A 22,704-nucleotide genomic window follows, 5' to 3' on the forward strand; every position below is an offset into this window, starting at 1 on the left:
TAAAAGTTAAGAACATATGTACTAAATAATATATGTTTGAGACAAGACGATTTTCATATTTAGAGCTCTATTATTAATGACAAGTATTTGTTTGTCTGTAATATTGTACTGAAGTCTTAATAAATTATGATTGTTATGATCCCCGAAAACGCAGGTTTTATTGTGTTAACAATTTTTTTTTATTAAAATTCATAACGACTACAAATCATCTTCGTCAGACATAAAACCACCCTCTTCTGCCAACTTTCGCATTTCCTGTACGAGCGTTGCAGTTCCCTTACCAGTCATTGCAGAAATTGGAACAATCACAGATGGCAATGGCTCCCCAGGGTAAGCTAGAGTTTCTTCAGCCTCCTTCATTAGGAGAGGAAGATTTTCCTGCAATATATATTCAACACTTTATTTATTGAATTAATAATAAATGGTGGCGAATTAGATATTTCATTGGTGTACGTACGTCAATTGTAATTTTGTTTATATTTGATTAGAATTGGCTTCCAGAATAAACTGATGCTTTAATTTTCTTGAGTAAATTTCTACAATATTAATGATAGTGTCAATTTTAAAAGGTTCCAAAATTCTGACCTTCCAAACTTAAATATTTAATTTAACAGTACTCTCCGAAAAAATCATAGTAATACAAACAAAATCTTGAAAGAGCACTAACCAAAACAACTCAGATTTGGTACATACCACCCCAGAATAATTTCAAAAATAAATTTTTCTTGTAAAAATAAAAAAAATTTCACCTAAAAGGGCAAAAATACTGACAAGATTTCGACTTGCTCTGACAGCTAAGTCATATATAATAGTGATATATCGGGGACACGCGTTTTAAAAATAATACCTGCGCAAGGTTTTGGTCGATTTTATTCGCTGCGATGGCCCAAATTCTCTGCTGCGCAACCGTCTCGCTGTATTTTCGCAATTCGTCCCTCAGGGTGTACAGTTCGTCCAAGGGTTGGGGCCAGGGTTGGGCCAAGTCCACGACAAAGAGCAAGGATAAGCAGCGGGTCGAGTGCCGGAGAAACGCGTGGCCGAGACCTCGATTCACGTGCGCACCCTGAATCAGGCCTGGCAGGTCGGCAACTACAATTCAACACAATCAGATATCATTTTAATCAACCATTGCTAGTGATGGCGCCTCACTGATCAACTTTCTGTAGTCGCTAAATGGAATCACTCCAAGGAAAGGACTGAGAGTGGTGAAAGGGTAGGAGGCAACCTTAGGTCGTGCCCTCGTCACCGACTGCAAAAGCGAGCTTTTCCCTGCGTTTGGAAAACCGATCTGGAAAATATCTATGATCAGTTCATAAAAATAGCACGTGAAAAGGGAATTAGTTGATGAGCAATGAAGAGCTTGGTAACGCTTCGTATCCGTTTTATTATTATCAATCATTCTGCACTATATACAAAAAGAAACACACTTTGTGTAAAACCTGAGACGCCACAACTTACGAAATGTATACCCCATAATGCGAACACAGTTCAAAATGCTCGAACTTAAAATTGTAACCTCCACACGCTTGAATAAGAATCACAAAGAATTAGATACAGGATCACTGGCACTTGATCATCCTCTTTCAATCACTGTAAAACTGGAATGAATTTTAACAAACGTGTGTCAACAGCAAGCCTCGATCTTTTTCTGATTTAATGCGCTTATAAAGTTTTTTACAAGATAACCAAAGTAAAATTTAAATTTGAGTTTGGAAAATTAACACATTAATTAAAAAATGAATCCAAAGTGAAGTCACATGATGATTTGTGGCTCTGTGACCGAGGCGGCGATGCTCTTGTGAGGGAGCACCTGGCCCCCGTTGATGTACAATTCGTCCTTGACAATCACGTCTTCACCAAGCACCGTGTTGTTTTCCATGCGCACCCATCGTCCTACTACCGAACGCCAGCCAATTATACAACCTTCCAACCAAGAGTGTGAGCGAACAGTTGCACCCTGAAATTTTAAAAGGCATTTAAACTTAATAATCAGTGTTGTGGCTTAATTAGTTTTGTCTTGTTTTGTTTGGAAGAATTTTTATAAAATTCTAACAAAAGAAATCGTTGGAAAAATATAGAGCTGCCTTTTTTTCTTACCCACAAAAAAATAGTTTCTCTTTTCTTTGAATTTAAAACCAAATTTAAAAAAAGCAATTTCATGTGAGCACAATTTAAATTGAAATTATCTGCATTGATGCGAAAATTGAGCAATATAATTTCAAATTATTTTCTAAGCTGGTGGTTACCTTGAGTATGACACTTCGTTTGATACAAACGCCATCCTCAACGCTGACGTCAGGTCCAATAGCAACATTTGGTCCGATTCGGCAGTTCTGACCGATCCGCGCAGAAGGGTCCACAAGTACATTGCCGACAACTCCTGGGCCGTTGTACAGCGAGTCAGGATTGCTCTGTCGAACGGATCCTAAGTAGAGTGAGAGGCCAGTGAGGAAATCACGTGGCTGGCCGACGTCCATCCAAAAGCCGGGCAGTTCCATTGCGAACAACGCCCCATCAGCAGCCATGTGAGGAAACACCTTAAAATTTTAAAGAAAATAGTTAATCAGGAAAATGAGAAACGTCTAATTTTGATACATTTTAAGGACATTTCTCTCGTTTTAGTTCAAGCTTTTAGAAAATTTACTTTTCAGTGTTGGTAATTTGTCTAGATGCCAACCAACAATAATTTTAACTTTGATTTTGTCAGCTATTTTTATTTAGCTAAAAAGAATATGCATAAAAATTTACGCACAAACAAGGTATGACTCCAAGGCACCAAACCCTTTTGTTAAATAAAGACTTAAAAATATCTTTTGCCTTAAGATATTCACAAAAATGATTTTCTACCTGCATCTTAGACATTATATGAATGGAATTACCTCTTTTTCAATGGAGGTTGGTTTCAGTTCTATCCGATCGAGCACTTTAGGGCTGAGGATGTACATTCCCGCGTTGATTTTGTTGGAGACAAACTCCTGCGGCTTCTCGATGAAGCTTTTAATGCGGCCTGACAATCCGTCGTAGACGACGACGCCATACTTGGAGGGCTCCTCGACCTTGGTCACAGCGATGGTGCCTTCGCCGCCATGTGCCTTGTGGAAGGCGATCATTTCAGTGAAGGGAAAGTCGCAGATGATGTCGGAGTTGAGGACGAAAAAGGGCTCGTTGCTCGGGGTGAGCAGTAGCGATCTGGCCAGGGCTAGAGGACCGGCAGTTCCCAGAGGCTCAGACTCCAAGGAGAACAACAGTTCCACCTGTATCAATCGAATGGAATGAATGAGACATTTTTTATTTGTACATTTAATTTCTATATACATGTTACATGGCTAAGAACATTTATATTTTCGAAAATAGCCATTAAGAGAATTCAAACAAGAATTTTAAAATTATGAAAAAATGTGAAGCAAAAATTGAATGTTCTTATTATGTTGTTGTAATACAATTATTTCAATGTTGCCAATTTCAGCGTTTGGGGGAAGCCATTGTAAAATTGTACCGATTTTTCTCCCTTTAAATATTTTTAACTATAAATGAAAATTAATTTAAAAAATCCTCTTGATTCTGAGTTAATATATTTTCTTTATAGGCCCCATTCTTACCCTAGAAGAAAATATTTTCTATTAATTTTATTGAAAACAATTAACAACAGTTCTTTTCATTTGAAACTACGTTCAAATTTAAAATAGGTGATAGAACTCGGTATTTTAATATGAATGAATAGAAATTATGCTCATTTTGTGACGGTGTTAAAGGAAAAATCCTTGACATTCTGATTCACCAGATAGCGCCCACCTCACTTTATCTCCAAATTGTTGACCGTTCTTTCACGTGAGAAAATAAAAATAAAACACCACAAATACTAGAGCTGTAATTTCATTCTTAAACTGCGCTTTGTGCTGATTTTTTCTGAACCAATACGTAAAAGAACAATCATTGAAATTTTTTTAATTTATACCAATGTCAGTCATTTTTTAAAGCAGGCTGATTTTGAGTAGTTTTTACTGCACCGAAAATTAGTAAAAAGATTGCAGTATACGTGGCTATACCAGTCTGATGTAGTTATAACTATCAAGATTACATATTTCAATAGCGAAGATAGATGTCGATGAGAAAAAAATGATCAAAAAGGATTATATTTGATTCATTTATAATTTTAAAATAATAGTCCATAGCAATTCTGGTTATGAGACTATGACTCGTGGATAATGTACAAAAAACGCAGAAGCTAAAAAATAAAAATTACCCCTAATTTGTCGGCTTCAACTGTAAGCTGCTGCTCCATCTGCTCGGCACGGTAGGAAACGGCGAGGATGACCCTGCGGACGCCGGCCTTTACAAGGGCCTCGATCTGGTGCAACAGCATCGGTTTGTTGGCGAACTCAACCAGCGGCTTCGGCCTGCTGAGAGTCAGGGGCCGCAGCCGCGTGCCGAAGCCGCCAACCAGGATCAGGGCGGTGCTCATCTCGTCGGGGTTTTCAGGGTCAGGGTACTCCTTGTGAGACTGATTGTCTAGTTGCCGACGTCCACATCAACTGAACGAACACGCCAACAGTCCTTGCGTCAACAAAACACAGCTGACGAGACAGACAGCGATTCACTGGCTTTAACAGCGTAGTGTGTCCTCCATAGCCACGCCCATTCAGCCCTACCTCATCCAGCGTCGCGCACGCACGCACGCTCAACCCACACAACACTCCGTCGCATTTCTCATTATCTCTCTTTATGATATTATCCCCCTTTGATACTCAGTTAGACGCCACTAATAAATTTTATTATATTTAATTCCGTTCTTATTTATTTACCAATGGGAGTAGCCATTTTAAAATCAATTAATTAATCAATTTTAAGTCAACATTTTGAGAACAAATTTTGCGTTTTTGAAGTTGAATAAAGCTTGTACTTTTAATTAATTATAAAATATTTGAGGCAAAAGGACAAGAAAAATCGCAAAGAATATCAATTCATTAAATTAAAAAATTAATTAGTTAATTGGGTCAGATTTTAAGGGTGAAAATTTCACACTTGTCTTGTCTAAAACCGTATATGAGAAAAAACTGACAAAAAAATTGTGGAACAAAAAACCCTCCAACATGAAGAAAAAACAAGTTTTTTACCAGTCCGATGTGTGCTACGCTCCTGATTTCCAAAGAAAGCACCTTTTGGTCTCCTTCCGTCCCGTGTTCTGCAACTTCAGGCGACTGATTTGTGTCTGTGGCAAAGAAACGATTGCCTTTGCCTCCAAGACCTCCACGCGCTGCCACAAATTGCGACCCTTCTTTTGCCAGGTCAATAAGTTCTTTTCCATTTTCCTTCACTACCGTCCCTATTGGTACCTGAAAGGCAAGGCCAAAGTTAATATTAATTTTTAGCCAAAAAGAGTAATAATTGTTTACAAAGCAAATTAGTGTATCTAATAAAAATTTTACATGAGAACTGCATCAATATATTAATTTTAAAATACATATACCTTGATGACAAGAGGCTGCCCATTGGCACCATGCAGGTCTTTGTTCTTGCCCTTGACTCCAGGAGATGCTCTGAGATCAGTGGTAACACTGTGGAGATCCTTGACATTTGTACACGCCTGAATAGCAGCATTGATTTTAATTTTCAGCAGAATAATTAGAAAACTAAAGTATTTTTACCTGAAAAATGACATCACCTCCGTTGCCTCCGTCTCCACCGTCAGGCCCGGCTTTGTCGTTGCTCCACAGCTGAGCGAACGACACGCAGCCGTCTCCACCCTTGCCTGCAAAGGCCTTTACCATCTTGAAGTCCACAAGAGCTTTAGGAGGAATTAAACTCTGCGACTTTCCTTTCTTCACGCGCAAAGCTTTCGCACCGCCCTTGGAAGATGCAAATCTCGCAAAATTTGTCAAGTTTATCAACGTCCTGCACGCACAAAACATTTTGACGGTTTGAATGGTCCTAAACATGCTGATGGTATTGTAATTTCAGTCCCCTTCTTGGTTCTTCGGCTATGACAGAAAGTAGTGCAGAGAGGCTCGACAGTCTCACTCAGTGAGAGATGAGCGATAGTGAGCGAGAGCTAAGTTTCAAATCAAAACAAACCCATGCTGGGAGATTCTTGACCAATCAAAACAGACAGACAACTGAACCTCCAAGAGCGCGAAACTTGTGCTACATGATGAGATGAGCAGTCGCTACTTGATTTAACGCTAAAAAAAGCTAAAAAGCGAAAAATGTTATGCGATCCTGGTTAACGCAAGATTTTATTAATAAATTATCACTTCTAGTTTTTAAAGATCAAAGGAACATAAGAGTAGGGTAAAAAAGGGACGAAATTTGTGTTTTTATTTGCTTCCCACAAGGAAGTCAACTTATTGTTAATACAGATGAAAAAAATCTACATATTTGAAGAAATGAAGAGATTTTTATAGGAGAAATATTTTCTGTGAGGTATTTTTATATAATTATTTATTTTGAAATATTTATTTTCGTTTGTTTAAAGATAAGTGCAATAATAGTATTATTGAATATATGAATAAACCTTCCCTCGAAGCGGTCAAACGTCATCTTCATTTTGCTCATTTATATGTCACAGCCTTTTATTTCCCACCAATAGCATACATGTTCGGACTCAAGTATGTCCATGTACACCTCAATGAAGCTTGATCCTCACAATTATTGACATGCAAGTGACTTTTTTAAAAAGAAAAAAACAATGAATCTTCCAATAAAATGTCATATGAAAAATATGAGGAAGTGCATTTATTCTATTAAAAATTATTAAAAAAATTAATAACTCAAATGAAATACGGGCATGTCTTGTGTCTGTTTCTCACGTTCACGCTTTTACTTGCAATTGAAATTTCATGAATATATTGATTAAATAAAAGATGGTAGAGTTGGAAATATTTTGAATTTTATTTTGCATTACAATTCCTTTTAACATGCATCAAGATTTTCTTATAAAAATTCTTTTATTGTTACAAGACTTAACAAAAAACTGTTGGCTCGTTTTTATTCAAAAATTTGAAATAATTAAGCTATCCTGGCAAAATATTACAACTAGATTCGTTTCCAATATTTTGGTGCACTTTAAGTGCAAATCAAAGACGCCGCAAACTCTGCTGTGAGTGCCAAAATTTATCAAGCTATATATATAGGGTAAGTATCTAACTCATTTATGATGATTTCACAGATTGAATGAATTTTGTTTGCTTTAAACGAGGTAACAAGATGCTTCCCGCGTTTTGATTGTAAAATACACATAAAAATATTAGTTTCTAAGATAATTCTCGCCAGATATAAATTTTGAAATATAAACATCAGCCTAACCATAATATATAATTTTGAATTATATATCCATAGAGCGAATTAGTTTTGACTCAATTACAAATATAGCTCAAGGAGTACAAATATTTTTTATCATTTATATAATATCAACAACATTATCAGTGATGAATCCTTTCCTTCCCATCCACTCCAAATTATTTCAAACACAACAACAACTCAACCGAGTAAAAACTATTTTGTAGCTCTTGGAATGAAAAAAATACCTCTCTACATACACACAAAATTGGGTAAATATAAAACTATTTTAAGCACTTAATCTTTAGATCAAAATGGATGGAATCGTTACTAAAAAATAATCAGTTTCAAAAAATATAAACTGCAGCTATTGGATAAAATTAATGTTCCAAAAGCCAAACTATACTGTCGTGGGACTAAGAGAAAACAGCAGAAAAAGTTCCAGTTCGTGAAAGGCAGAAATAAAATAATAAGAAATATAGGGAATGGTAATAATATCAGTGTCAGCCAGTCTGTCACAACCGCATTGTGCCTTCCTTACATCATGAATACTGTTGAATTTTGAAAAATTAACTTCTTCAGTGAGAAAAAAGAGGTTGAGACGATGACTGGGATTATACAGCGCGCAGAATATAATTATGTCAATGAAACGTCTGCATTTGGCTCACTATTGTTTAGATATAAAACTCTTTCTTCTGGCTCACTTGGTGACCTGTAGCTGCGTTGATAATGGCTTCATCAGGGTCAAGCGCCTGCTCAGCTCCTTTGTCCTCTTGGGTCAGGTACTCACCCTTGTGCCGGGCCACATATCGACCGATAAGCAGCAGCATGACAAGAAGGGCAAGGAAAATCAGCGCCAAAACGCCTGGAAATCAAGGTTTAATTTAATTCCTTTTTTTGTATTACACAACGGTATATGTCATCTTTCAAACCGAACATTTATGCAAAATTGAAAACAGGAAAAATTCCAAAATGGAAATAAATGATACCAAATTTTGGTAAGGACCAACCGGACCAATTTACTTGTTGATGGTTTAGTGATTTAGGGAAATAATTACAACTACAATATAATTTTAAACTTACTTCCAAGAACAGCTGAATTTGTGCGATTGTAAGCTGCCTCCAGTTTGTCCTTGTCGACATCAGGAGGAGGCCTAGTCTCCAACTCTGGGGGAGGATGAGTGACTGGCTCAACTCCACAAAAGTCCTCGGTCAGTGTGTCTGCAAGCGTTGCTTTCAGTTATAAGGCAATCATATTTAAGACTTCAAATAAATCACCTCCACCAGATCGAACATTGGCGGGGCCGTTTTCCTGGAACGCCAACTTCAAGGGATAGATGTCGTCAAACTCAACTCTCGAAACGCAACCGACAAAGCCCTCGGTCATGGATTCGTTTTTGCCAATATACATGTACTGGATGTTGTTGAATTGCGCGTCAGCTGACTGCTTGATGTTGAATTTGAACTCTTGGGGCTCGTTTTCATCAACCTTTAGCAGCGAAGAAGGTTACAAATTGGAATATAAATGCGCCAATTGCAACATACCTGCAAAATGAGCCTCGAACCAGAGTCTCTTCTGGTGAGGCGAACGTCGTGGTACTGCCCAAGACCAAAGTTGTGGCCTTGATAGATCAGCTCTTGTCTTTCAAAGCCAAAATCTAAGACGACTCTCAAGTGACCTAAAACGGAAATATAATATGCCGAAAAATGCGCAGGCAAATTAAATTACCGCTGTTGGAAACTGCAATTGTCATGTATTCGCCAGTGATGTTTGAGAAGAATCCTAGAAGGAAACCTTTGGGGTTTGTAGTGGTAAATCCAACCCTGATCTTTTCAGCAATGGTGGAGCGCCAGCTTCCCATGAAATCGTACTTAATATACGAATTAGACCTGAGATTAACTCCGATTTCTGTAGACGAATTCACACAAATTAGATTTAACTTGGATGGCACAAATAAACCTCACCATCGGCACAAATAGGTCCTTTGAACGCGGTCCACCTGCAGTCGCAGCTGTATGAATCGAACCGTTCCCAACAGGTGCCATTGTTCAAGCAAGGATTGCTCTCGCATTTGCCCACGCAGCCAGGAGCAATGCCTACCAGGGCAAGGAAAAAATTAGCAACTTTAAAAATCCTAATAACACAGAGAGCCCACCGTATAGTCCTCTTTCTGCGTATTTCTTTAGGTCAACAAGCTCTCCGTTGAGCAGCAGAGCTCTGATGCAACCAACAAATCCATCTCTGTAGTCAACTGTAGATCCGATGACAAGGTCAGAAGTTAGGTGGAGAGCTCTAACTGGACCGGGAGGTTCCCTAACTCCACTCTTGAAAACACCATCAACCGCCATTCTCGCTTCCTTGCGATTTCTTTCGATCAGCACAGAGTGCCAGTTGTTGTCAGCCAATCGATATGAAGTATCAGTTGTCACTGCCATAGAACCACTTCCAGCCTGATACTGGAACTGCAGTTGATCTCCACCTTAAAATAATTATATGTTAAAACTTGGCAGGCAGAAGGCAGAAAAACATGACATGATTTGCAAACCAACTCATATATCAATTATTTAACGATCTTATAATAAGATTTTAAATTAGTTTGAAGCTATGATTAAATTTGTACCAATGATAGACAACTTGATGAAGTCAGATTCTCCAGTGCTGTGCAGAATGACAGCATTGTCAATGGTGGTCTTGAACTCAAAGTATATATCTCCAATGTGGCCCATGTCAAACGTGGGTAGATTAATGCTTGCATCAGTGATGCGGAAGGTGACAACGTTGTTGAACAAATCTAAAAGATTAAAATCACTGTGTGAGAAAACAACGCGTATATCCCAAATTAAAACTTACTGTCTCCTTCGCATGCCAAGGGCCCCAAAGTGAACATCCCTTCCTTTTCATCAAGAGGAGTGCCAGTGTCTCCAATTCTCATTTGTTTCACTGGCAAATGCTCCATCTGGGTGATGTCTCCAGAGTCAGCTGACCAAGAGTCTAAGTCAGCGTCGCAATTGCACGACCTGAGGCATTTTGACGTGTAATTTTAGATTTTCAGGTGTAAGCAAGAAACTTACTTTCTCTCGTCAATGCAGTTGCCCCAGATACCACATTCGCAGCTACGGGAACCAGGCAGTGCACCTCCCCAGTAGTCCATCTTTTGGTTATTCTTCGACACCCACCACGAAAACGGACTGAATGTTTCCTGGGTTGCTGCAAAAATCCAATATGAATTTTTTAACTGTCACAAATAGCTTTGGTTCTTTTAATTGGTAATCACACAAGTTTGGAAGGCTTAAAATTAAAAATAAAATACTTCCTAGATATTACATTTCATAAGATTTCCAATTTCTTCATCACACCAAATTAATTTAATTTTTCTACCTAATTAAAGAGTATAGTCCTATACAAAAGATTATGTCATGGTGGCTTACCTGGAGAGTTAAAAAGCTTTGAATGTCTGCAGTTGTAAGTTATGCGCTGGTGACAATTTGTTGACCTGTTCATTAGCGCCTCAATTTGGAAATTGCTTGCTTCATAGACTATGTCCTGCACATGGATAAACAGTAAAAATTGGTGATCATAGGTAAAAATTATAATTAAATACTTGAATATAGCTTCCAGGCTCCTGGAATCCATCAACCCTGGTTGGCATTTGGTTATGGTGACCAACAAGAGTTAAAATTCGACCATCAGCTATTAAAAAAATGTCATTTCTCAATTAATCGCACAAAAGGAATAACCTTACAGAAAAATTCACAAGTCACTGGGAATGGATCAAGAGGTCCACTACCGTCGACATCAATCAATATCCTGGAGGTTTGGTCAACGTGATTTTTATCCTTGTATGCAGTGCATGAGAGAGGATGGAGCGCTAAAATTTAGGAAATGAGAGGAAAGAAAAGCACATTTTCGCAATTTTCTTACAAATGTGGCAAACTTCACCAGAATAGCCAGTGTCTACGCATTCACAGAAGAATTCCTTTGAGCTCTGTTTGCAGTTTCCTCCGTGTTGGCAAGGATTTGGGTTGCAACGGTCAATCATCTGGCATGAGTCAAACACGACCTCATCTTTGCAGCAGTACTCCTGCGTGAAGTAAAATCAGAAATAGTAAAAACAAAACCTCTAATCATATTTAGTTACATTATCCTTCCAGTCGACTGGCGGCCTGTAGTTGCCGTTGATGGATATTCTTCTCATACATCCAATGAAACCAGGAGAACCAGATCTTCCTCCTTGAAGACAAAGATTGTACGTTAGCAAAGATTTATTCAATGGTCAGTTTAACTTAAGAGTACCTGCTATCAAGTAGTGACTGCCAGTTGAGAATTTGAGCTGTTTCGAGGTTCGCATTGGTCTTTCATCCACGTTCAAGATGATTGAATTGGGACTCATAGTTAGAATAACTTGATGCCAACGTCCATCATTGAAAGTTTCCTCGGGGAAGTTGTCAAGGATAGTTTTGGGCCCATTGACCTTCAATTCAATTTTCAATCTTCCCTTTTCAAGGTAAAGCTAAAATCAAGGATACTCGTATATAACCTAAGCAAACCAATGGGGTTCAAAGTACCATGAAGTAACCGTCAGAGGTGAACTTGTGGTGGACCAGCATACCAATTTCTTCGTAAGATCGGAAAGAGAGAGACACATTCAGTGTTTGGACACCCTCATAACCAGCCAAGCGAGCGTAAGAGTTACGTGTCAAGAACGTGACAGGAAAAGATTGTACTTCCTGCAAACAGACGTAAGGTAAAAAAGGACAGCTAGTCAATTAACACAAAAACCTACAGGACAGCTGAAGAGAGTGTTGATTCTCTCAAAGTGGAAGCGGTCATCATCCTCAGGAGGGTTTTTGACCGCCCTGATGAAGTTTGTGGCATTCAGGTACAGGTTTTCAACGCAGCCCGTAAAATTTCGGTTGACGACAAGACCATCTTGCTGGTTGGGCACTCCGCCAATAAAAATCTAAAATAGCATAGTTTAAAATCAATATTCACCACAGACCGACCAATTTATTACGTCTCTGTTTAAATTAAGTCGGGAAAATTCGCCTTTGATTTTGCTCCGCACAACAACTCGATCCACGGAGAACATGATGTCCCGCTTGTTTCTTGACACAACCACATCATGCCATATATTATCGTCCAGCAGGCTTCCCACCGACAAGCTTGTTACAACGCCAGCTCCTGTCGTGGTTTACCCATTTAGAATGGCGACGCCAATTAAATCATTCAAAACTTACCAAGATCAATGTTCAGGAGCATTCTGTTGTCCCTCATTTGAAGAGCGTAGTAGTCACCCTGAGAGCCTCTGCCATACAGAATGGCGCCATCTGCGTGATTTGTTTTGAATCTGAACCTGATGGTTTCTCTTGAGGCAGAAATGGGGTAACGAATCACATCCCATCGGACGTAGCTGCTGCCATTGAAGTGGAGGTTGTCAGCCACTGAAAGCGATATTGAATATATAATCTGAACTGATCAGTAGAGCTTGCGCATTATTACAATAATCACAGCCGTAGAGCTCAGCACGGAGAGAAATCCTCTCTCTCCACCTGGTGGGGTTGATTCGGATGTACTGAGCAATAATTGGTACTTCGAAGTTATTTCGATGGATGTCATCTCCGTTCCAGTTGCCAACAAATGTCTAAAATTAATGATATATGAATTTCAATGTGCGATGAAAATTAGCATACTATAATTAACAATTTTGTGATTTTTACACTCTTAATTATAAGGTACGTAAATTTTAACCAGTAATTTTTTGGCAATCAGCTTATGGAAGTATCACTTATTGAAAATTAGATAAGATGGATCAAGTTACGATACTTAAGTTTTCAATTCGCACTTTCAAAAAGTTAACTTTTATACAAACTTAATTATTATTAACTAATAGTTTTCAATTGTGCCACACTCTTCACAACACCAGTTAGTTAGTCTGTGCATTTTGTGAGTTAGCAAGGGTGCAGAGGCTAGAAGAGAATTGGATAGTCAGCGAGTGGTTACCTGCGGCATTCCAGAGGCAGTGACATATGACCTCCAATTTTCACCGTCATCACCATACTGTAGGATGAATTCAGTGACATACTCTTTGGCGCGTGCCCTGCCAGCAGTGGCTACCGCTGTCACTTTTTTGCGAGTCGGCAGCTTGAACCGCACCCACTGGTTGTACGAGCTCTCATCAGATGTCCATGCCGAGCCCCCTGAAGAGTCCATGGCCACCACCGCCACCGTCAAGATTAGTAAAGTAAAGAAAGTTGCTTTGTTGGTTAGTGCAAGAGTTAGAAAGAGAGAGTCATATTGGCAATTGAGGAAGAATTTGTTGATTTAGCAAAGCGATTTTGGAATACATATTTATTACATTTTGGCTCCTCTTCTAGTCAAATAGATAAATTATTATTTACACAAGCGCAAAGTACTGATGCAAAAGCAATGGCATGCATGTTCTCACGTTCAACAAATGATTCATTTGTTCTCACATTCTGCAGTTACAAACCTTGACGTTGCCGCCGCCTTCCTTGTAGTCTGAGTAGTCAAGCCCATTGGTACCGTAGCTGATGGTGTACTCTATGATGTACTCGCTGTGCTTTGGCCTGCCCTTGGTGGCAATGGAGGTCACATTCTTTGGCTCCTTCAGGTCTAGCACCAGATACTGATCCGTGTCAGAGCTGGCCGCCGTCCACGCACTCAAACCTTAATTTGCGTACACACAAACACACTCAGGTGGAGGAAAAACTTCAAGAGTGGCTTTTCATGCCAATGGACCTGGCTCTTTCTTCTTAAAATAATTTTCATTTGTAATTCAAAAGATGGAAAATTCCCAGCATAACACCACTCTTGATACGCATTCGGTAAATTAAGTAAAAAATAAAAATTGGATGCCTGACTTTTCTACTTCTCACATAACATCAAAAAAGAGGTTGCAAAAAGTATGGAATGTTGTGCCTTACAGCCAAATTACCAACTATAGGGAGCTGAAACACAAATATTTACCATCGATTTTTGCCTGTTCAGGGCCTCGATCTCGGAGAGCTGAGGTGGCTGAAAATTTTGCCCATTCCAGAAGCGGCTCATTGCAGTCGTAATCGTCTACAAAATAAAACAATTAATTTATTTACTCTTTGTTTGTTGACCTTTCATTCTACTGACAGCGAGTCACTTTAGTTAATGTCGATGACGGCGCGTGTTTGTACATGACAATATGGAAATGTCTTTTATCACGATAAGTCTATAAATTATTATCTTATTATTCATACATTATATCAGTCTAATTTATTTTAACGCCTAAAACTACTTCCCGATTTCAACCAAAATAAAACTGATAAATATAATGTCTGGAAACTATTTATAGAAAGCTCAAAGCAGAATAAATGTATTGTATTGAGTGAATATACTAAGTATTGTTCCTTGATGTAGTGCAGGTCATAAAGTAATAAAGATTAATACTAATATTAATCATCCGAAAACTATAACTGAAAAAATGTATTCCTAAATTCGTCGGTAAAAATCCAGGATAACAAATAATTTCAATTATTTTTAAAATAATAAATTATATATATTACATAACATAAACATAAATTACGTTCAATGGTACGAATTACATAATTAGATTAATTTTATGATTTATATTTACTTTGAAATTATGTATGACCGATTTTTTATTAATCTAAAAATTATTGCAGTTGAAAAATGTATTATTCTTACTAAGTGTTTGTTTATTTGTCGTTATAGTTTAAACAAGGGTTGAAAATTGCACAGAGGGTGAAATGAAATGAGGATTGGTGTTCATGCGCAAATGAACGTTGCGCCTCGTGGCTGTTTCGTGTTTCCGCAGCTTTGCTCATAAAATATTTAAATTACGCCAGGCAGAAAAATTGAAATTTCGCATATTATGTGCACAGCACGCAAAGCAGTCAGGTCGTTATTCACACCTTCAGGGCCACACCCCAATCTTCTAACGGATAGGTTTGGGTTGAAACATTTTAGTAATTGGAAAAGTCGGTTGTACTGAATAGGACCGCATTGGTTTGTGCACGTGCCAAATTCGACCGGCTTACTACAAGCAATCTATTTTGAGGCACTGTTTAGACAAAACCAGAATAATGCTCTGGAATGCAGCGGAAAACAAAGCGAAATCGGGTATGAATCACTGCGAAAACAAGCTTTATGGGCGGTAACGTTCGTAAACACAAGTATTCTAACGATTATTTTTCATTAATTACGAATGATTACAACATAAAAAACTGTTTCAGGGGTGGAAAAACCAATAATATAAACAATTGAAAAATCTTACCAGCCTGGACTGCAGAAAATATCGACAAAAACAAAATAAATACAGGTAAGAGCTTTACGGCGTCCATGGTGTCATGCTCGAAACTCAACAATTATTTGCACTAGGTGGCACCACCACCGCTAGTAAGTTTCTATTTGGGAAGATGGCGCGAAATATTTCCTGGAAATTCCTTCCATCCGCAAATTAAATCAAGCTGCTCAAATTGTATTGAAAAATACACATACATCTTATTTTTTATTTTTGTTCACACTTCATGGAAAATTTTAAACAAAATTTTGCACACCCCCAGTTAATCTGCAGTTGCTACCAATGATAACTTTTAGATTATGTTAATAAGCAAGAAGCAAGTTTGAGGTCTGAAGAACTTCTCTCCTGACGTCGTTCTTGATAATGATTTTGTGATTTTTGTTTTTTTGTTGTTCTTTTCAAGCAAGAATAAACAACAATTTTATATCATATATGAAATAAATAAAATCACAATTTATTCACACTATATTGTTTTATTGTTACTGACAATTCACTAATTCACACACGAATTTTAAATTAAACGATCATTTCATCTATCTTTTTTAAAGATGTTGTGCTTTGTAGCTGTTACAATTATGGAGAACAGAAATTGATGCTTTGGCATATCTAGAGGTCTCAGCCAACCAAGGTACGCCGCGCCAGCCAGTTGATCATGTGTTCAGCCTCCTTGACTTCAGCTAGCATTATGCTGCGTCAGCCACGTGCCAGCCGCCATTAAAGTCGGAAAAATTGAATGTACAGAAGGGACAAATTGGCAAACAGCTCTTTGAGCTGTTTAAGCATAAGCACTATTCAATTTAACTTTTAAAAACGGGCCAGCTGCTCCAGCTGTCAGATGCTGAATGCTCAGCCACCACTAGGGCAATATTCAACTAACAAGCCAGTGCAGCAAACAGCCTCCTCTAAAGATCGCGGCTGAGATCTCTACATATATCTTATCTTTAAGAAGAAGAAAGCCAAAAACAAATTCATATTTGAGGTTCGCCAAATTCCACACAGCCCATGAAAAATGCTAAAACAAAGTTGAATTTAAAAAGCAATTGAATCAAGAAGCCACAAATCAGAAGCCTCATTTATACACATTTAAACATGCATCTCATGGATAAGTCAAGCGCTAGAAATTTGATTAATAACATCAAATAAAACAAAAAGCTAGACAAAAGAGTTTCGAGAAGAGGTTCCAACATTAATTTTTGCTTGGACCACACAAGGTGCGCTGTTTCCAACTCTACAAAGTGATGAAGACTACGAGACTACTGCTTTTTTGCTAGGACTAGAATGCATTTTGGCATAACAAACTTGTCGAAGCAAAATACGTAGACGGAAAGCAAAGGACAAATTGGTGCTGAATAACTTGAACAACATAGCTTAATTAGAGATTGACAATGAGGACAGCTTTAAATTATTCAATCAGTGGACAGGACTTGTGAGTTGAACCTGTCAGCGTCAATCATACACCAAGAAAAGGGGATGTTAGCTATTACCAATTTTCCTTATCAAACGTCCAGAGTATGAAAGATATTGCTCTAGAAGATATCAAAAAAATTAACATGTACACCAAGATTAAAATTCAGTCAACTGGCGATTCAGCTAGACTTTGGCCTTCTTGCTGCGGCCCCTCGTTGACTTCCGACTTCCTCTGGAATCCAGACTACTCGCGTCCCTCTTCCTCTTTGCCCGAGGCGTGTCCCCAGACGTTGAAGTCGTCGCCACACTGGCTGGGGCCTCTTCCACCTGCACTGCGACAGACGGTGTGGCGGACTCCTGATTACTCGGTCCGGCCACTGGAGCCTCAAGGATAGCTCCATGCGCAGGGTGAACCACGTGGCCACAGCTGCCGCAAGTTATTGCTGGCGACTTGGAACGCCAATACTGGAATTCCGTTTTGCACTTGTTCAGTTCTTGCAACAGAGTGCCAAACTTTCTCGTCATTTCTTCATTTTTCTTGTCGCACTCATCAATCCTGGTTTTACATTCAGTCAACTGGGCCCGCTGCTCTGTGTTGCAGTTCTTGAGGTTACGAACTTCGCGCCTCAAGGCAGTTATTTGAGTATTTGACCTGCAATCATTGATACATTTTTAATAGATGCAAGACGCTACACTTCAAAACCCTTCTGATAGATGCGTAAAATAATTAATATGTAAAGCTATTCTAAGTCATAATTAGATTTAGGCTCATGCACTTAACAACCCTTGTAATATCTCTATGCTATTTTAGCATATTATAAAATAAATTTTCGCAATTAATAATAGAATGGATAGGTAATTAAGTTGATAAGATGGCAATAATTAGATACTATAAGGGTTTTACCTGGCGATATTGGCGATATTACGATCGCATTAATAATTCTTGTGCACCAATATGTAATGACGTGAATTTTCAGGCGCGCACAGGGGAGAGCGGAGGGAGAAACTCAGGTATCAATAAAGGCAATGCAAGAGCCTTCCCTCTCGCGAGCACACAACCTGCTTGCACCCACACATTCGCTCTCCTGACAGCATGCGAGCCAGAGGGTAATTCTCTCGCTCGTCCCTCTGGGGCACACTGAGTATTTGTTTATATATTTAGGTGCGTCAACAGAACGATTTCCAGAGCACATTAGGTATTTTATATATCACCGTAAGATTCACCTTGCTAAAAGAGACATTACACCGTTAAGGTAATAACCCTAAGCAAATTTCTTTTCATGTCAAGAACAGAAAAACACACACACACACAAAACGGATGAACATATTTTTGGTCTTTGTCAGCAATTAATTGCTAGATACCTGTGCAACGTCATTCTCATTCTATTCATTCTCTTCCTCAATGCTAAAGCAGTTCTGGTCAGAGCCAGAGCTTGGCTTGTTGAGGGCGGAGTGGATGGGGTAGCTGACGAACAGTGAGATGGACTTTCATCCCCTTTTGGCGAATCAATTGATGCATATTTAGATGAAGTTCCACCTGAACCACATAGTATATTACATCTATTAGCATCAATCAATCGCACAAAGATGGATAGTATTGTCAGAAAGTAGTCCAAATAATTAAACTTAAAGACATAATATCTTCTGACTAAATCATTGAAATATACTCAGTAATAAGATTGATAGAAAAGCCACCTTGATGGTAACCACCAGTGTATTCCAGGAAGTCTGGATCAAAATATGATATTTCAGGCAGTGTGGGCTCAATTTTTTCCTTAAAGTATTCCATGGCCATTGTGGAGAGGTCAAACAGCTCATCAGTAACTTTGTATGGTCTGGTAAGCTTGGCAGTGCATTCGATGTAAGTTAATATACGATTCACCTCGTCTAATATCTAATACAAGAGATCATGTTGTTAGAATTAGGTAAAAATCTAGAGCTGTGTGTGGCATCCGTACTTCGCCAGGAAAGAAACAGCAATGCCTGCGCTCGATGTGCTTGCCGAATGTCATGTGCAGCAACGTGAGTCTCATATGGATTGTTTCAACTATGTCAGACTCGCAAGCAAGGGGGTGATTCCTGCGAGCTGATTCTCTCCTTGGCATTCTCGCCTTTATACTCTGAAAACGCTGCATCATTTTTGTCTGCAGGCGCGCAAATCCAGCATTTAAGGATCGGCTGCATGCTTCATCAAAGTGGCGGCACACCTGCAATACAAAGGTCATGTAATTCAAATCACTCTAAAGCCGCTAGAAGATTCTTACAGTTCTAAGCTGGCTGATCTGTTTAAACTTAAAATAGGTGAGAATTTTGTCAAAAATTTCTGGTGGCAAATCAAACATCGTTATTGTGGAAAACGACGATTCTGTTTTAGGTTTCCCATCTCCCGATGATGTTGATGGACCATCCAAAGCTCCTGCGTGTCCACTGGATTGCCTGGTTGCAACCATAGCCTATAAAAAATATCACTGGCTTTAACATTTTGTAATAAACTTTCAAAAGAAAAATTTAACGAGACATAAGATGATATATTAAATTTATTAAGTTTGTTTTGTCTCTGTATGACCGTTATTATTATTTATGAAATCGGTCGCAACAACAATGCAAAAATTTAATTGACATGACTTGAGCGATTAAAAATTAAATTTTACTACATAGCTCTGAATTACCAACAAGAATCCATTTTAATGTGCAAACCAGCAACTACAATGCCACCCCAGCCTTCTTTTGCTTCCCGTTGTACGTACCTCTCAAATATTAAAACTATCTATAGGTAATACTTTGACGATTCTGCGATTATGATGTGTGCAAATGATGTTTTCTTCGATGACCTTTGGTGCAAAGTCAAGTTTTAGCCACCTTGCTGAACGATTGCATCGTAACTGGTTTTAGACGATTGAAGAGAAAAATTTTAACTTTGAAGACGTTGCGACTCTCCTGAGATATAGGCACGACAGATACAAGAGACAGAATGAGCAGCAAAAGTAAAGGCAAACAGGCAAGAGCGAGCAACACTCCAGAAAGGTCTGCAAACGACTGTGTCAAAATGTGTGCGCAGAAACTCAATTACATTTCAGCAATGGTATCTGCGCGTCATCGGCATTGACATCACGCTACTCGAACGCTCCTAACATTTGAAAAGGCAGAATTCTTACTTGTGTCTTAATAACCTGATCTCATGTTGAAAAGAAAAAAAAATTAAATCAAAAGTGTTAAATATATAATTTAAAAATAATTATTTTTTGTTCGTTACTACTATCAAGAATAATACGAATGAAATTTTACTAAAATTAAAAAAAAGTGAGCTGTCAAATTTCGCGCGCTTTTGATAGTTTGGTCAGTGAATCCTTTTAGGAGGGAAAAATTCAAGCTACTCTTCAGCGAGGGAGCCACCGTCGCTGACTGACTCCATCTTTGTTGCGGCGTTTGTAAGTTTCTTTCGTCGTCGTCGATACAACTTTCACGTTAAGGTGAGATTTTAGAATAATATTGATTTCAGCGTGGTTCCTCTGTGTTAAAATAAAATCGTTTAATTGCGATTTATTCAATCATCATAAAAATTTGAGTTCTAGCTCAATATTTTCTGAAGAAATAGACAGGAAAATATGCCACGAAACCACGTGCGGCCTGTGCACAGGCACAGCCTGCTGCCATGCCTGCTCGATTTAACAATTCTTTCAATTTTCTTAACATCTTTTGATCACTAAATGTTATTTTACCTTCTTCTTCAAGATGACGATCCGCCCCGCATACAAGCCTGATATCATCAAGAAGAGGATCAAGAAGTTCACCAGACATCAGTCTGACCGATATGTTAAGCTGAGGGTAAATTGTCAAAAGTTCGCTTGTGCATGGTATACTTAATGAGCATTCTAATTTGTAGAGGAGCTGGCGTAAGCCCAAGGGTATTGACAACCGCGTCAGAAGGAGGTTCAAGGGCCAGTACCTGATGCCCAACATTGGTTATGGATCCAACAAGAAGACCAGACACATGCTTCCGTCAGGCTTCAGGAAGGTCCTTGTCCACAATGTCAAGGTGATATGACCAGAATTATCAATTGCTTAGCACGCAAAACTTGTTTGACATCGTGGTGTCTCAATCATAGTATGATATTATTAACCAGACATTTCCCGCTATCACTTTTTCCATCAAGCCTAGTTTTGTAGGGGTTTGAAAACTGATTATTTTCTTCTAATAAATTGGCTAATGCTGATCAGATAGTGCATATTATTTTCAAAGTAAATTGATGATTAATAAATTAAGTCAAATATTGATTCTGTACAGTAAATTGATTGATTCTCCCCTCTTTCATAATATTTTAGCTAACTACTCTATCTACTCTATTTTAAACTCATTTAACTTCATTTTTTATTAAATCATACAAAGTGATCTCAGCACTACCTCAAGAATCAACATTATTATAGAAATACTTGGTTATTCTTGTTAAGTCAGTTCTCATAAAAATTGTTTTGCTCTATAAATAGCTGGAACTTGATTCAAAGTATTTATCACTTGTAATAAATCATTTCGTCGTGCTAGCGGCAAATTTGCGCATCGCTCAACAAACACTAGTTTTAGTTGTTAAATTGATTGCTGCCCTTTTATTGCAAGAAAATGCTACACCCCATCCACGGGGTAAGAAGTGATGCTGGTAGTGTCTCAGTGGGTCCAGTAGCTAAGATATTACATCCACCCTAACTTCCTCTGTAACACTAATCATTCTCTTTGTTACTGGGACGCGAGTTGCTTGCCATCAAGGGGTCACCTCTTTTGAAAGAGATAAATTTATACCCAAATTAGGGGTGCCAGACAACCAAACAGCTATGAACTGGAGATTTTCCATAAGCCTATGTCAAATATTAGTACCAAAAACTGGAGATGCCTCCCATGTTAAATTTCCATAAAAGGAACCGGACACTCCGGTTTAAGCAGTCCCAAAACCGGAGATCTCTGGTCGAAAACCGGAGGTTTGTAGGGTAGCCCTATTCTAAATTATGCCACTTTTGAAGATTTTTGTGTTTCATATTAAATAACGTTTCTAGTATTTCATATTATGTATTTTTGCAGGAACTGGAAGTCCTTATGATGCAAAACAAGAAGTACTGCGCAGAAATTGCACATGCCGTTTCCTCAAAGAAGAGAAAACAGATTGTCGAGCGTGCTCAGCAGCTTTCCATTAGGGTGACGAATGCCCATGCTCGTCTCCGCTCTGAGGAAAATGAATAAATTGTGTACTTCTGCTAAGCCAACATTGTTTCCTTTAAGACACTAAAATAAAAATTTTACAATTAAATATTGTATTAATTAGGCAACAATTTTTGCGTCATGTAAGAATGGGGACACGAAGTCGTCGGTTATTACCTGTTATTTCTTAACAAATAGTTAGGGAGTTAAGAGTTCAAAATTACAATCCTGCTCTGAAAATTGATCACCTTTAATTTTTTTATTCCAGCTCATAAATAATTCACTAGAAACTGTTTGAAACTTAACATAAAGGCAAAGATCTTGCTTATGTAATTATGCCAAAGAGAAACTTCCATTGCTCAAATGTTATGATTGTTCCCCAATGCTTCATAAATAATATTCTTTGAAGTTCGCATGCTGCAAAATGTTCCCGGTTTTGACTTCTCGAAAGGACAATGGACAATAACTGCATTTATTGCCTGCTCTTACAGCAAGATTATTTGGTACAAACCTCAGTGTTTG

At 38.4% G+C, this 22,704-nt stretch overlaps 5 protein-coding genes and 1 long non-coding RNA gene across 9 annotated transcripts; 2 read left to right on the top strand and 4 right to left on the bottom strand.

Annotated features, from left to right (window-relative positions):
* Nucleotides 1–155: 155 nt before the first annotated feature.
* Nucleotides 156–6,043, bottom strand: LOC135938163 (GTPase Obg). Its single transcript, XM_065481736.1, has 6 exons — nucleotides 5,646–6,043; nucleotides 5,468–5,584; nucleotides 5,115–5,333; nucleotides 1,150–1,288; nucleotides 848–1,089; nucleotides 156–378 (listed from the first exon to the last, which is right to left on the bottom strand). Exons 1-6 carry the CDS (start codon nucleotides 5,934–5,936, stop codon nucleotides 199–201), a joined length of 1,188 nt encoding a protein of 395 aa, XP_065337808.1. The 5' UTR covers nucleotides 5,937–6,043; the 3' UTR covers nucleotides 156–198.
* Gmppb (GDP-mannose pyrophosphorylase B) lies at nucleotides 1,365–4,732 on the bottom strand. The gene is made up of 4 exons (XM_065481740.1): nucleotides 4,244–4,732; nucleotides 2,880–3,254; nucleotides 2,247–2,537; nucleotides 1,365–1,957 (listed from the first exon to the last, which is right to left on the bottom strand). The coding sequence occupies exons 1-4, from the start codon at nucleotides 4,460–4,462 to the stop codon at nucleotides 1,754–1,756; spliced, it is 1,089 nt and encodes a 362-aa protein (XP_065337812.1). The 5' UTR covers nucleotides 4,463–4,732; the 3' UTR covers nucleotides 1,365–1,753.
* An 826-nt stretch (nucleotides 6,044–6,869) lies between the features above and the next one.
* On the bottom strand, nucleotides 6,870–15,677 carry Nrx-IV (neurexin-4). 3 transcript variants are annotated; one of them, XM_065481055.1, is made up of 24 exons: nucleotides 15,564–15,677; nucleotides 14,264–14,359; nucleotides 13,277–13,473; nucleotides 12,776–12,917; nucleotides 12,514–12,717; nucleotides 12,291–12,457; nucleotides 12,060–12,236; nucleotides 11,842–12,003; nucleotides 11,570–11,786; nucleotides 11,415–11,506; nucleotides 11,198–11,357; nucleotides 11,019–11,144; nucleotides 10,878–10,966; nucleotides 10,705–10,819; nucleotides 10,348–10,483; nucleotides 10,127–10,293; nucleotides 9,897–10,067; nucleotides 9,432–9,755; nucleotides 9,241–9,372; nucleotides 9,005–9,184; nucleotides 8,821–8,954; nucleotides 8,554–8,764; nucleotides 8,359–8,496; nucleotides 6,870–8,140 (listed from the first exon to the last, which is right to left on the bottom strand). In XM_065481055.1, the coding sequence occupies exons 1-24, from the start codon at nucleotides 15,628–15,630 to the stop codon at nucleotides 7,950–7,952; spliced, it is 3,795 nt and encodes a 1,264-aa protein (XP_065337127.1). In that variant the 5' UTR covers nucleotides 15,631–15,677; the 3' UTR covers nucleotides 6,870–7,949. The 3 variants fall into 3 exon arrangements, with proteins under 3 accessions (XP_065337127.1, XP_065337126.1, XP_065337128.1); XM_065481054.1 differs by lacking the exon at nucleotides 13,277–13,473 and adding an exon at nucleotides 13,767–13,963; XM_065481056.1 differs by lacking the exons at nucleotides 14,264–14,359; nucleotides 15,564–15,677 and adding an exon at nucleotides 13,767–13,906.
* Nucleotides 15,105–16,051, top strand: LOC135937811 (uncharacterized). Its single transcript, XR_010574557.1, has 2 exons — nucleotides 15,105–15,409; nucleotides 15,523–16,051. It is a non-coding gene; the product is annotated as an uncharacterized LOC135937811 (long non-coding RNA).
* Nucleotides 16,044–19,994, bottom strand: dmpd (F-box protein dmpd). 2 transcript variants are annotated; one of them, XM_065481062.1, is made up of 7 exons: nucleotides 19,745–19,994; nucleotides 19,262–19,450; nucleotides 18,956–19,204; nucleotides 18,693–18,891; nucleotides 18,360–18,534; nucleotides 17,170–17,649; nucleotides 16,044–17,116 (listed from the first exon to the last, which is right to left on the bottom strand). In XM_065481062.1, exons 2-6 carry the CDS (start codon nucleotides 19,445–19,447, stop codon nucleotides 17,181–17,183), a joined length of 1,278 nt encoding a protein of 425 aa, XP_065337134.1. In that variant the 5' UTR covers nucleotides 19,448–19,450; nucleotides 19,745–19,994; the 3' UTR covers nucleotides 16,044–17,116; nucleotides 17,170–17,180. The 2 variants fall into 2 exon arrangements, with proteins under 2 accessions (XP_065337134.1, XP_065337132.1); XM_065481060.1 differs by having other exon boundaries at nucleotides 16,044–17,649; nucleotides 19,745–19,993.
* Nucleotides 19,995–20,327: 333 nt separating this feature from the next.
* Nucleotides 20,328–22,242, top strand: RpL32 (Ribosomal protein L32). Its single transcript, XM_065481065.1, has 4 exons — nucleotides 20,328–20,467; nucleotides 20,730–20,822; nucleotides 20,881–21,033; nucleotides 22,066–22,242. The coding sequence occupies exons 2-4, from the start codon at nucleotides 20,730–20,732 to the stop codon at nucleotides 22,222–22,224; spliced, it is 405 nt and encodes a 134-aa protein (XP_065337137.1). The 5' UTR covers nucleotides 20,328–20,467; the 3' UTR covers nucleotides 22,225–22,242.
* The last annotated feature ends 462 nt before the right edge of the window (nucleotides 22,243–22,704 follow it).

Source organism: Cloeon dipterum, chromosome 2 (genome assembly GCF_949628265.1).
Source record: "Cloeon dipterum chromosome 2, ieCloDipt1.1, whole genome shotgun sequence".
In the NCBI taxonomy this organism is placed as follows: Eukaryota; Metazoa; Arthropoda; class Insecta; order Ephemeroptera; family Baetidae; genus Cloeon; species Cloeon dipterum.